This window comes from Chanodichthys erythropterus, chromosome 3 (genome assembly GCF_024489055.1).
Source record: "Chanodichthys erythropterus isolate Z2021 chromosome 3, ASM2448905v1, whole genome shotgun sequence".
NCBI lineage: Eukaryota > Metazoa > Chordata > Actinopteri > Cypriniformes > Xenocyprididae > Chanodichthys > Chanodichthys erythropterus.
The window spans coordinates 50,480,663-50,494,142 of NC_090223.1; the positions used below are offsets into that span (position 1 = coordinate 50,480,663).

Consider the following 13,480-nt stretch of genomic DNA (forward strand, 5'->3'; position numbering starts at 1 on the left):
ATAACGACTTATATAGTGATGGCCGATTTCAAAACACTGCTTCAGGAAGCTTCGGAGCATAAATGAATCAGTGTATCGAATCACCAAAGTCACGTGATTTCAGAAGTTTGGCGGTTTGACATGCGATCCAAACCACTGATTCAACACGCTGATTCATAACACTCTGAAGCTTCCTAAAGCAGTGTTTTGAAATCGGCCATCAGTAAATAAGTAATTATTTTGTTTTTTTTGGCACACCAAAAATATTCTCGTCACTTTATAATATTAATGTTGAACCACTGTACTCACATGAACTGATTTAAATATGTTTTTTGGTACATTAATGGATCTTGAGAGAGGAAATGTCATTGCTGGCTATGGAGGCCTCATGGAGCCATCAGATTTCATCTAAAATATCTTAATTTGTGTTCCGAAGATTAACGAAGGCCTTACGGGTGTAGAACGACATGAGGATGAGTAATTAATGATTGAATTTTCATTTTTTGGGTGAACTAACCCTTTAAAAGGATAGTTCACCCAAAAATGTAAATTCTGTCATCATTTACTCACCTCAAGTTGTTGAATTTCTTTCATCTGCTAAACACAAAATAAGCTGTTTTGAAGAATATTGCTAATCAAACAGTTGATGAACCCCACTGCCTTCCATAGTATGGGGGGAAAATACTATGGGTAAAACAACTGTTTGGTTTCATAGTTTCACATTTTGCTACAAGTCTATAAAATTTCAAAATGAACCAGTACTGAATTAGCTAAAGCAAGTCTTTGCCAAAGACTTCTATCTTAACAAATGCTCATAAACTCAAAGCACATTTCAGCCTCTGGCGTCGCTGTGCGCGCGCTTTCACTCTCACCGGAAATGACGTGCGACGGCCTCTTCTCCACTCAGCTACTGTTAGCTGGCTGCTAGACGGACTGTCGAGAAATCGACAAATCCCGTCAAAAACAAACATATCTGGAGTCCGTGCTTTTATTTTGGCACTGGAGTGCGTTGGTCACCCGTCATCATGCCCATGTACCAGGTAAAGCCCGTCAGTCCCGGTGACATAAAGATTGATTTGCCAACGTGCATGTACAAGTTACCGAATATCCACGCGCAGGGAATGAACTGCAGCGAGCACGCGCTTCAGGTAATCACATTACTGATCAATTCACCTTTCAGATGCCACATATGAGCACTAAATAATACAAATGCGTGTGATACACAGGCGCAGGCTGTCTGATGCAATAGACACATGCATGTTGGGTATGATTGACAGCTGCAGTGCTCTGGAATGAGAGGGTTGGCCCTCCAGAGAGATGTTTAATTACACTTTGAGTTTAATACTGCTTGCCAGGAACTAACAACACAAACACGCTGAGACACTTAGGAAAGAGATGGATCATAATCGAAAAGAGGATGATGATGATGATATGGTAAATTGATCTAGCTATATTAGGGTCCATTTGCAATAGCCACAGTTAGTTTAATGCAGCCAAATGTTGTTTTGTGGTGTGAAGTTCTATGCAGTTGCATGTAAACTGTCCTTTCTCATCTGTGTGTCTCAGAACGGGGAGGTGGATCCTGCTCTGAAGGCGCTGGAGGACCGGCAGGATGAAGTCCTGAGAAGACTGTATGAGCTCAAGACGATGGTTGACGGGCTCACGAAGACCGTGTCCACTCCTGATGCAGACTTGGACGCCACCACACTCTCACACACTCCTGCTGAATCGGTGTTTAGAGGAACGGCAGATCTAGATTCCCTATTGGGCAAGGTCAGCCTTACATATGCTATATTTATTTGTTACATTATGATGGTTCAGCCATATATTTTCTCAAACATGCTACTGTCTCCAATAAACCAGTCTAAACATGTCAATCCGGTTAACCTAGTTGTGATTGTTTGCTGTTTGTTTTTTTTTTGTTTCTGTTTTGGCAGCCATAATTTGGGATGGGCATACTGGCAAAAATCTTGTATCAAAAATTAAGTGTTTTATATAACTCGTGGTAGTCGGTGAGCTTGCGCTGCAGCTGAACTGAAGTAATATCAACGTCATTGCTTATAAAGGAAGCACCCTTTGCTCATTTTCTGTATATTACCAATTCATGATTTAAATAAAAGCACACACTGCATAGTTTCGTTATTGTCAAATGCTCCTATAATTCAAGTTATGAGAGCAAAAATCCCTTGTATGTTTTTTTATATTTATCTCGTATTGATGTAGCTAAGTAAGAAAGCCAGAGCAGAACATTTGTTTGCAACACTGCTGTGTTTCGTTTCTGAATGAATCTGTGATTTTAAATGAATCATTTGAATCCATGATTCACTGATAGTGGCTGCTTTCAAAATCGCATACTCCCTTGAGTAGATACTTATTTTGAATAATTACTTTGCGACTGCTAAAAAAAGTGTTTTATATAGTAGAGATGCGCAGATTGCAATTTTCTTGGCCGATTCCGATTTTTTTGTTAGTGTGATCTGCCGATACCGATTTTTGTCGATTCCGATTTTCTTTCTAAGAACTATAATTGACAACATGCACAAACAAAAATCTACTTTTCTTCAATGCGAAGTTTTATTTTCATAAAAAAACACAAGTAAAAAGTCAGTAATAAAATATAAAAAGCTCAAATAAATGCAGTAGAATAAAGAGAGAAACTAAGTTTTTCGGGTTAAGTGGGTTTTTATTCAGGTAAGAAATACTACAGAAATTAAAGTAATCAAATGTAAAAACACATTCAGTGTTATTTTACATTGGTTACCTTAATTTCTGTAGTCTTTATTGTAAATACTGTATTCATACAGATCAATTCTTACCATTAAAGTTATAAAACGTATTCAGTCAAAAGCAGAAAGTGATTTTCTTTGCCTTTTGTTCTTTGATTAACATGACAGACAGCAGCAGGAATATTGGACTGCTGTCCCTTTTAAGAGTTTATGAAAGGTGTTCAACGGACCCAATATTGTTATACACAACATGGGTTCACTTTCTTAGCTATTTAAAGATTCAAAACTGACTGTTTATCTGAATTCTTGCCAAGATTGCCTGTGCCGCTGGTTTTGACATACTTTTGTATGTATTTGACAGTTTAAGCACAGTAAGCCACTCATTTTGGTACTTGTGACTCTGTTTGTGACTGATTATGGCATGTTCGCTTCACTTATATAGATCAGTGGTGCGCAAGCTTTTGGTGTAAGTGCAAAACCTGCGGGAATGACTAAAATCATGCGCAACACAAGCACTATTTAACTGCGTGTCACTTCACTGTGACAGAGTAGAGAGCGAGAACTCGCAGCTGACGTTATTGCCTGTGCCGCTTGTAAAAAAACGGATCGGCTCGGAATCGGTAAGAAGTGAGACTGATTCCGATCCCTGGCCGATCGATCGGTGCATCTATATTATATAGTATGAATTTGTCGTATGAATGTAATATGGACGCACTACTATTTTTCATGTTGTCATTATCTTGTGACCTACGGTGTTACTTCTCTGCCAGTCATAAATAATCATAAATAATGTGGCCTCATGGGATACTACTCTTGTCACATTCTGTTTTTTCTTTACTATATAGTAGGGAAGTATGCGATTCCAGATGCATCCAGTCACTTGCTGCTTATCTAAATGAATCATCCGTTTTAGATTGCTTGAGTGAATGATTCAATGAATTACTTAAGACACGGACTTGCCGCCACCTACAGGTGGTTTTTGTTTCATATTAATATATGATGCCTAGACCAAGTTTGTCCTGAAAAGTGACATACTGGCTGTAGTGTATGCCATAAGGCCTGCCCTCTCCGTGTAATCGAATGGGATAAGAGCCAAACAAACAAAACAAAAAAATCAATTACGCTTCAAAAAAATTTTTTTCCCCAAAGATGATTTCTGTCATTTTAGGTAGTTCTTGTCACCAGATGTATATTCAAGTGTTCGTCTTCCCATTAACTTTGGTTTTAGTTAGTTATATGATGTTATAAAAATGGGGTGTGATGACATGATTGACAGCAGTGCTTGCGATCGAGTCTGCCGTAGTATGTCCGGGACCTTTATACTGTGCCTCCACCTCAAGCCCCGGGTATACTTAACTTTCCGCGGCCGGACACGTCGCGTCCGCAAAACTTTCAAAGTATACTACACTACGGATGCGCGGATGACTGCGTTCGACATATGCGCAGTATAGTTTTTTTTTCTATGCTCTACCAGACATCGGAGAGCAGCACTGAGACATGTCATCAACGGGACATTCTCTGGGCATGATCTGAGAAGAAAGGTAGTCCTTTCCCATGTTTTTACTTATCTCCCTCCATGAATTTGCCGCCCTAAACACGTCTTTGTACTCTTTAAAACATGAATTGTACAAATGTGGGTACTTTCTAATCTCTTCGCACAAGCGCTGGTCAAGTTCGCCGTCCATTGTCGTGTTTTTCTGTTTTTTTCAAGCGTGTTGTTTTTAAACTGGTCTTTACACACTCTTTTTCAACGTCTGAACACTGTGCTCAATACTGTGGGTATTGCCACCTAGTGGACTCTTCTATACTGCTTGCGCATGTGCTGTTGCACGCGGTCTCGAAATCTGGGCTGTGTGGCCGGTCGCGAGCCCTCCGCATGACGAAAATTACGTCATGCAGATGGTGCATGAACGTGGACGGCCGAAGTATACCGGGGGCTTTAGGATCACTACACAGACTCTTGACTCCGAATAACCTAATTGGAAGCAATCGTTTCTGGGATATTATGGCTTCTGGGATTAGTGGAGACATGTCATCCATCGTTTTTTTTACAATCTATGACCTAGACCAGCCAAAGTAGCAAAAGCAAAGTCGCAAAATATTATCTAAATATCTTCATTGGAAAAAATGCCCAATACATTAAGATTTGTCAATATCGCACACCCCTAACTGAGAGGTACTTCATCTCAATTTATTTTTATTTGAATGTGTTTTTCTCACAATTGCGAATTCATATCTCATTATTGGGGACTTTTCCCTCGAAAAAGGTTTATATCCCTCAATTCTGAGAAAAAATGTCAGAATTGTGAGATTTTCTTCCATGGGCTAGAAATCAATTTATCCTTTGCTGAAACTTGCTACTGCTCTTGGAGAGCGCAGTTCATGGTTGCATAGCAACGACTGATGCCACGGGAGGGCAAGCGCATTGGAAAGGAGAAGCGGTGCGGCCGCGCCTTCCACACGTTTTTAGATGCGATATTTGAACGGCCCCTATTCTTACTTCTAAGTTCATTTTAATTTTAACATTTTTTTCCTTGACAGACAGACCTATTCAGCTGTTAATTTGAATACAGAAGGTTTTTTATTAAACCTTGAAATGTGATCTTGTATGTACAACAAGGAAAATTATTGAAATTTGTTTTTTAAATAAATCTTATTTGAATATTTTGTTCAAAATATTGTGATGCGTATCGTATCGTGAACTCAGTATATAGATACGAATCGTATTGTGACCTGAGGACTTACACTCCTAAAACAGACCACTGCAAAAACCCTTGTAATTCACTTCAACTTTTTTGAACTTTATGAATAATTATTTTATAGAAGGTTGAAGTGGTGTGTGTAATGAACTTGATTGAAGCAAACAGAGTACGGGTGTTTCTAAAGCACGCAGTGCCATCTGCTGTTAAAAGCTAAGCTCAGTATCGATTTGCGATATGTTCGGAAAATATAAGAATCAATTCAGTATAATTGTATCATGAATCGAGAATCCATGCATTGTCCCAGCCCTAGAAACAAGCTTCCATGATGTAAACCAAAACATGAGTGGTAAATGTAGTAAAAATAAATTCAAATCTGATTATCAGACTCTGAATTCGCATCAAACCCCATTTGAATCTGTTGTAAGTTGATTTTAGACACACGTTTGCTTGGCATCTGGAAAACAAGTAACTCGCTGTACTCACTGTTCAGTCTTCAATCTTACTGAATTTCCACATTCCTTGTCCTCCAGGACCTGGGCGCGCTGAGGGACATCGTGATCAACGCCAACCCTGCCCGGCCTCCTCTGTCCCTGCTGGTGCTTCATGGCCTGCTGTGCCAGCGGTACCAGGTGCTGTCCAGTGTGCATTTGCACTCGTCTGTGAGCGCCGTGCCCCCTCCGCTCATGTCCTGCCTGGGCCCGCGCCACATAGACAGCTACGCACGCCATCGTTTTCAGCTTGGTTTCACTCTCATATGGAAAGATGGTGAGAGGGTACAAAGAGAGATTTATCAGAACGTGTTTTCCTGGAGGGCTGCTGTGCATTCAAGGAATCATGGTTCTCTTGTGTAACCAGAGTGAAACTGATCTGCTTAACACTCCTCTAGACTAGAGGATGTGTGAAGATGTCATGCCAAACGACTCAACTAGGAATGAGGCCAGAACAAATAAGCTTGAAAAGAAAGCAATAGCTTGAAAGTGGGGGTGTCACTTGAAATACAGCACTTTAAAATATTGAAGGCAAAATGCCTGAAGATTCACTGGCACAGAATTTGAAAGTGTTTTTGGTGTGCAGTGTGGTCTGATTAACATTTCAACATTAATTTTCCTGGCAGTTTCATGGAACATCTCAAAGGCAATATCCTACATATTACACAGTGTAGTGAGATCTTGGGTTTCCATCATATCGTCCCCCTTGGAATTATAAGGTTCTATCTGCGTTCTGTGCAGTTTTGAGCAAAAACTATATGGAGAACAAGTTTCTTTCAAACATGAAAATGACAGAGACGCTAAATGTATTCTAAATGTACAATATCAAAATCCTCTCAAATGTGTAAATGGGGATTTTTGGAACGATGCAGATAGAACCTTCGAATTCTAAAAAATCTAATTCTAAAAGGTTCTTTCTGCCCAAAAATTAACTGAAGCAATAATTTTCAAGAAACAACAGTTTACTTAGAATTTGTTTTAAAACACAAAATTAGTGTTGTAACAATGTGTTGACATGCATGAGAAAGTTAAATTTAATGCTTTTTATGACATTTATTTCATATTCTAAATAAATTTTTTATTTTTTTTTTTCAAGTTAAGCATAAAAGGCAGTGCTAAATATTTTATTATAATAATTTAGGTAGGAATATAATTGGTAATTTAACACATTATTGCAGGAAACATTTAAGTTTAATTTTCCCTTTGTTTAGAAAGCAGCTACTTTAATACATCTGAGCAGGACTTTGGCTTTCTCTCTAGACATCAGTATGGTTGAAATAACATGCTAACATTTATTGTTGTAATCAAGACCCCATCAATTAATTAACTGACTATTTGACTTTTAAGGCTTAAAATTGTAAAATTTATGACATTTTAAGACTGCAAGAAAATAGACAATGCTTCAGCAAAGGTGTTTAACAAAGTTTAATAAACATTGAAAGATGTTTCACTGACTATATATAATTAAAATATTTCACATTTAAAATATTTAAATTACTTCAACTATGTAACAACTAAAAAAAAGTACCAAACTTAAAAAAGAAATATCACATAATGTAAATGAGTTGTCACATAATATGAATTTGTGAATAACTAAATTTTGACAAAAATGTCAGATAGAACCTTATAATTCCAAGGGGACGATATATTTCTTCAATAGCATTCTGGAAGATAAAATCTCATTCATTTTCTCTATTGACTTGACTGTTGGCGATACTTAAAGTCTAACTTTATTAAACCCTAACTTAATTTAAAGTACACTACCATTCAAAAGCTTGGGGGTGTCTCTTTTGCTCACCAAGGCTGCATTTATTTGATCAAAAATACAGTCAAATACTGCAAATTATTATTATAATTTAAAATAACCATTGACTATGTGAATATATTGCAAAAATGTAATGTATTCTTGTGATCAAAGCTGAATTTTCAGCATCATTACTCCAGTCTTCAGTGTCACATGATCCTTCAGAAATCATTCTAAAATGATGATTTGATACTTAAGAACAAAACAAAACAGCATTTTTTGAAATAGAAATCTTAGGTAACATTATACATGTTCAAGTTTAATTTGCCCTTGTTAAAAAAAAAATAATAATCACTTCAAAAAGTCTTTGAATGGTACTGTAATTAATTGCAAAGCTCTGGTGGAAATGAGTGTACTGAGCAGATGAAAAAAAACCTTTTTCAAATTGTGAATAGGTCATACTGAGAAAAGTGATCAAAAAGTTCTTCCTTTATAATCACTGAAGCTGTCAATCACTTCAGTTCACCACTAGCTCACTTGCTAGCTCTCGCTAACACTTTATTTTACCATGTCTGTTACATATATTTCATGTAGTTACTGTAACAGTAAATTATGGTTACACTTTATTTAGTGTATTTGTTACACTGGATTAGGGATTGGTTTAGGATTACTTATATGTAATTATGCATAATTTATAGTTATTACTATAGTGACTGCATGTAACAATGACAGTTAAATAAAGGGTAAAACTTTATTTTACAGTGTCAGTTACATTTGATACATGCAGTTACTATAGTAATAACTATAAATTATGCATAATTACATGCAACTAACACTAAACCAAACCCTAATCCTAACCCCATAGTAAGAACATGTAGTGACTTAATAATACGCAATACTTAAATGTATAATTACAGTGTAACAAAGACACCTTAAAATAAAGTGTAACGAAATGAAGTGTTACCTAAAATTTGCATAGTTACATATACCTAACACTATAGTAAGTACAATTATTATTACTCGGTACTTAAATGTATAATTACATTGTAACAAGGACACCTTTAAAATGAGGCGTAACTAAGTTCTTCTTCAGAAACTTCAGTTATAATCAAAAAAAGCTGTCTACACCGCACAGATTTCTTATTCCGTGTTTGCGAGTGTGCGGATCTCAGTCAGTGAGCTAGTGCTGAACTAAAACTCTTTCAGCAGTATAAAGTGGATTCTGACTAACTTAAACTTATTTGATTGGATTGAACGTGATGTTCAACAAACGTGGGATTGGCTACAATGCTCAACGTTGTAAATGGAAACCTTGGATGTTTCACAGAGCACTCACACAAACCTCTGTACTACCAGTACTGCAGAAAGGCAAGCATTGTTACATTTTTAAAATTTCACTGCTTGGTACCAAAGTACAGGCGCTTTTGGCAGCAATAGATGAGATTGTGAATGCTGGGTGTGTATACCAGCCAGACCTGTTGATTGTGGTGGACTCCTCCTCCTGAAAATATTTGGCTACCATTTGACGTTAGCTAAAAAGAACAAACAAACAAAACATTGCTTTTATAGGTGGAGCAGTTTATTAGATTTTGACAAACGATTACATTTAATTAGGTTACAATTATTATTTTTTTAATTATGTGCATAGATTGATGACTATTTACAAAGTTTTTGAAGCGTTGATCATTGTAGCCAATCACAGACATATCTGAGGAGCGTGTGAACACAATGGCCAATCAGAGGTGTTTATGAATTCGCTCAACGGCACTCAAAGCGTCACATTTTTAAAAAAAATTTCAGTTCTGAATTGGTATCAAAGTCAGTACTTTTGACAACACGAATGTAGTTAACTAATATTAACAAGTGAAATCTTATTGTAAAGTGTTACCATTTATCCTGAGGAAAATTGGGGAAAAAATACCCTAGCTAGAATGTAGTTGCAGTATTGAGTAGCTAATCATTGTGTCGTGTGTCTCGTTTCAGTGTCGAAGCTGCAGATGAAGTTCAGCACACAGAACATGTGCCCCATCGAGGGGGAGGCCAACGTCGCACGCTTCCTCTTCCGTCTTTTGGGTGCCGAACCTCAGGACCCGGTCGCCGCCACGCAGATGGACAGCTGGATCGACACGGCAGTTTTCCAGCTGGCCGAGGGAGGCAACAAGGAGCGGGCGGCCGTGCTGAGGTCACTAAACGGGGCTCTGGGACGTTCGCCGTGGCTTCTGGGTCAGGAGTTCTCTCTCGCCGACGTCGTGTGCGCCTGTTGCGTCCTGCAGGCCGGTCAGACCGCCTCTGCACCGGCGAACGTACAGCGCTGGCTCAAGTCCTGCCAGAACCTGGGCCACTTCGACTGCGTGTATCCGTTACTGCAGTGACGAAAGCTGTGAGATCAGTGCAGGTCGTACTCTAGCTAAAACCAGGAAACCGATACACCACAGTTAAATGTGTAATGAAAAGGGAAATGCAATGTGGCATCATCAATAAACAAATGTAAACCTGTTCTGCCAACAAACACTGTTACATCCCAGAATCCGGTGTTACCTGAGCTCAGGTCTGTAGTATGACACGTGATGATGTCATTGATGAAGTCATGTTGGTGATTTAACTGGAGTGGATCTGGAACTGGTCCCAGGCCAGGTCAAAACACTCAGAGAGAGGGCATTACTGTAAACTCAACTCCCTCCCGCCTTGTGCCTAATAAAATGCTGTACTAGAAGATGTTGTGTGTTTGTGTTACATATTATATCGGGTGTTAAACGAAGCGTTTGAAATGTCAACCCAAGGACCTGCAGGTATGTTGATGTATGAGAGGTGATACTTTGTAGCGTCTTTTTCGCAAAACCTATTAAACATTTTCACTTCGGGTCAGACGTTTACGGATTGATTTCTTTTTTTTAATACAGCCATATGTAAAATAGAACGATTGCTGTCATGTTTCTGAGTGTTAAACCAAAGGATGGCAGATTTATTTTGTTCCGTTTATGGCGTTCTTTAAAAAGCAAAATACACTCAGTGAGATTTATATATATATTTTTTTAAGGATTGATACTTTTATTCAGCAAGGAAACATTAAATCAACCATAGGCATTTACAATTTTGCGAAGGATTTCTATTACAAATGAATGTTGGCTTTTTGAACTTTATTCATCAATGAACCCTGAAAATAAATGTCACGGTTTCCACAAAAAAAAAAAACAAAAAAAAATGTTTTCAGCATTGATAATAATAATAATAATAAATGTTTCTTGAGCATCAAATAATCATAGAAAGATTTCTGAAGAATCGTGACACTGAGGACTGGAGTAATGATGCTGAAAATTCAGTTTTGATCACATGAATAGACAGAAAACTGATATTTTAAATGGTAATTGGACTAATCAAAGCAAGTGTAATGAACTAGATTTCTATATACAATAATACAAAAGGTTCTTTACTAATTGGCAAACGGCATTTGATTTATTACACCCAAAATGGCCCAATCAAAGAGCCTGTAATACTTCATGTAACCTGTGGATGGCAGCAAAACCCTCAACAACTCAATCCACAGAAGTAAATTTCCCTTCAGGCAAAATAATTTTACTTTCACAGCTCTCAGTTCTTTCCTCCGCTCACAGAGGAAAGAATTCACACACTATACTGATCAAATCACACTTTACCAAGGTGAAAGGTTTAAAAATATGATTTAAGCAATTATTGGGCTCCTGGATCGACATCTCTAATTACTGGAACCCAGACTATAAACACATACTTTGTGGATCAGGTTGATAAGGATATCTATCGAATCAATAAGCTCAACATACACAATAATACACTGGTTTAGGTTGATATGAATGTTGATGCTTGGTAAAATCACGGTTATCTCTAACCTCCTCACTAACAGCTACTCAAATGGTTCCACGTGTTGTTTACAACAGTGTGACACCAACATTTATAGCAGATAATTTAAAAAATGTAAAAAGTATTTTCTCCATATAGGCCAGTTATATTTCAGTTGTAAAATCATTTTCTCTTAAATTCGCTATGGAACGGAAGGTGCGACAGTCTTTTTTTCCTTCATGTGACATATATCTGAGAGAAACGGCTTCTCGAACAAGAACAAATGTAGGGCGGGGCTTGATTTTGTGCATGGGGAATTCATTAGATGGTTGGATGGCTGTGGTTTGCTATTGTTGGATGTCATGTGAGTGACAGTTTGTTCCATCCTCACACCAATAAACCCATCATCAGAGAAGAGAAGAGAAGTGATTATAAATGATAAATCATTTATGATAAATATTGCAATATTCCAAATTAAAAGAAAATTGTCCATTTGGAGTTCATGGTGATTTTAATATAGGAATATTTGTTTCTTTGTCATTTAGGTTACAAGCTAAAGAGGTTATGGATTCAAGGATGGTATTATCAGCCTAGCGTCAATCGACCCTTCGCCGGGAGTTTGATTGACAAGCGATCTAGCCAGTTATAATGCCGAATCCGCCATTTTGTCCAACAAAGCAGTCAGGAGTTAGAAGATTTACCTCAGTGGACTTGTACTTGAAAAATAGTATGTATTGACGTCTTTCCGCGTTTGAAACAACATTCCTTCTGATGTTCATTCATGTTTATTTGATGCTATAAATGAACTAGTAGAAAGAGATGATCAGTTCACGAACCGTTTAAGCTGAAGTGATACAGCGATCTGTCACGACACATTAAAGAGACACAAAATGGTTTGTATTGTTTGAATTTCTTAAAAAAAATTACACAGTTTGAAAGCTGGGACTTTGTTTAATATCATAAGTAACCTGCTCTGTCTTGTCTGTCGACGTGTTGTCAGTGTCCTCTTTGCTCCGCAATGTATTTTTCACTCTGTGAGTGCCATGGCTTGTCGGACAAAGCAACAGTAAATAAGGGGGGGGCGGGTCTTTGCGAAGGGTCAGTTGAGCTGAATATCAGTTCCCTTTCGATACTTCACTCGTACTGCGTATGGGGAAAGGTCTCCCTTTTTCCCCGCTGCTGAAGCCTTTTTCAATAACGCAGTGTAACTGCACCGTCATTGGTTCACTCATAGACAAGTTGTTGAACCAATGGCGGCGCGGCATAGCTGCGCGGCCTATGGCGACAAAGCGCGCGAATATTCCCGCCGAAATGGGCGGGGTATAGGGCTATATAAGCAGGCGTTTCGCCATAGGATTTCAGTGTTTTCTCCTTCAGCGACGACATCTACTTCTCTTCGCTGATCTCCGCCTGAAGCCGAAGAAGCTCGCCGCCTTCTGCTCTCGCCGCCGTCTGAAGAGGCTCCCGCAGCGGACTCGCCTGGACTCGCCGGTGGAAGAAAGCGCCGGCGCCCTCGCGGACTGCAGCTTCTAGCGCCGTCGCCGAGCCGCCGCCTCCCGCTTCCCGCTTCCGGCCGCTTCCTGTGCGTCCCCAGCCGCCATCCGGCGCGCCGCCTGAGAGCTTCATCCGCGGCTGAAACGCCGCTCTAAAAGAGCGATTTCCAGCGGTTTTCACCGCTTTAAGAGCTTCCGCGGCCCTCGCCGCTCTAAAGAGCCACCCAATTGCCGTTTTCACGGCAGCGGCGTCTCACGATGCCCCGCCACTCATGTGGTACTTGCAGGGCCCCCCTGCACGACGACGATGGACACAGCGAGTGTGTCGCTTGCCTGGGCAAGCCCCACGCAGACGAGCGCGCTCGCTGGAGACTCATGCCCGCACTGCGAGTGTATGAGTCTCGCTTCCCTGCGCTCGCGGGTCGCCTTCTTCACTGAGGGCGATCTCGCCGCTCGCGCCCTCCCCGTCTCCTTCCTCCCGCGGTCCGGCGAGGAAAAGACAGCGGGGTAGAGCGACTCAGCGCCAGGAGTTGAG

General features: G+C 39.4%; 1 protein-coding gene across 2 annotated transcripts; it reads left to right on the top strand.

Moving 5' to 3' along the window:
• Positions 1-856: 856 nt before the first annotated feature.
• Positions 857-10,495, top strand: aimp2 (aminoacyl tRNA synthetase complex interacting multifunctional protein 2). Of its 2 annotated transcripts, none has more exons than XM_067377003.1 (4): positions 857-1,127; positions 1,546-1,752; positions 5,938-6,172; positions 9,623-10,495. In XM_067377003.1, the coding sequence occupies exons 1-4, from the start codon at positions 1,005-1,007 to the stop codon at positions 10,009-10,011; spliced, it is 954 nt and encodes a 317-aa protein (XP_067233104.1). In that variant the 5' UTR covers positions 857-1,004; the 3' UTR covers positions 10,012-10,495. The 2 variants fall into 2 exon arrangements, with proteins under 2 accessions (XP_067233104.1, XP_067233112.1); XM_067377011.1 differs by having other exon boundaries at positions 857-1,019.
• The last annotated feature ends 2,985 nt before the right edge of the window (positions 10,496-13,480 follow it).

Coding starts and splice junctions, on each gene's coding strand:
- aimp2 (XM_067377003.1), top strand. CDS start 1,005: ATGCCCATGTACCAGGTAAAGCCCGTCAGTCCCGGTGACATAAAGATT. Junction 1,128..1,545: donor GCAGCGAGCACGCGCTTCAG/GTAATCACATTA, acceptor TGTGTGTCTCAG/AACGGGGAGGTGGATCCTGC. Junction 6,173..9,622: donor CACTCTCATATGGAAAGATG/GTGAGAGGGTAC, acceptor GTCTCGTTTCAG/TGTCGAAGCTGCAGATGAAG.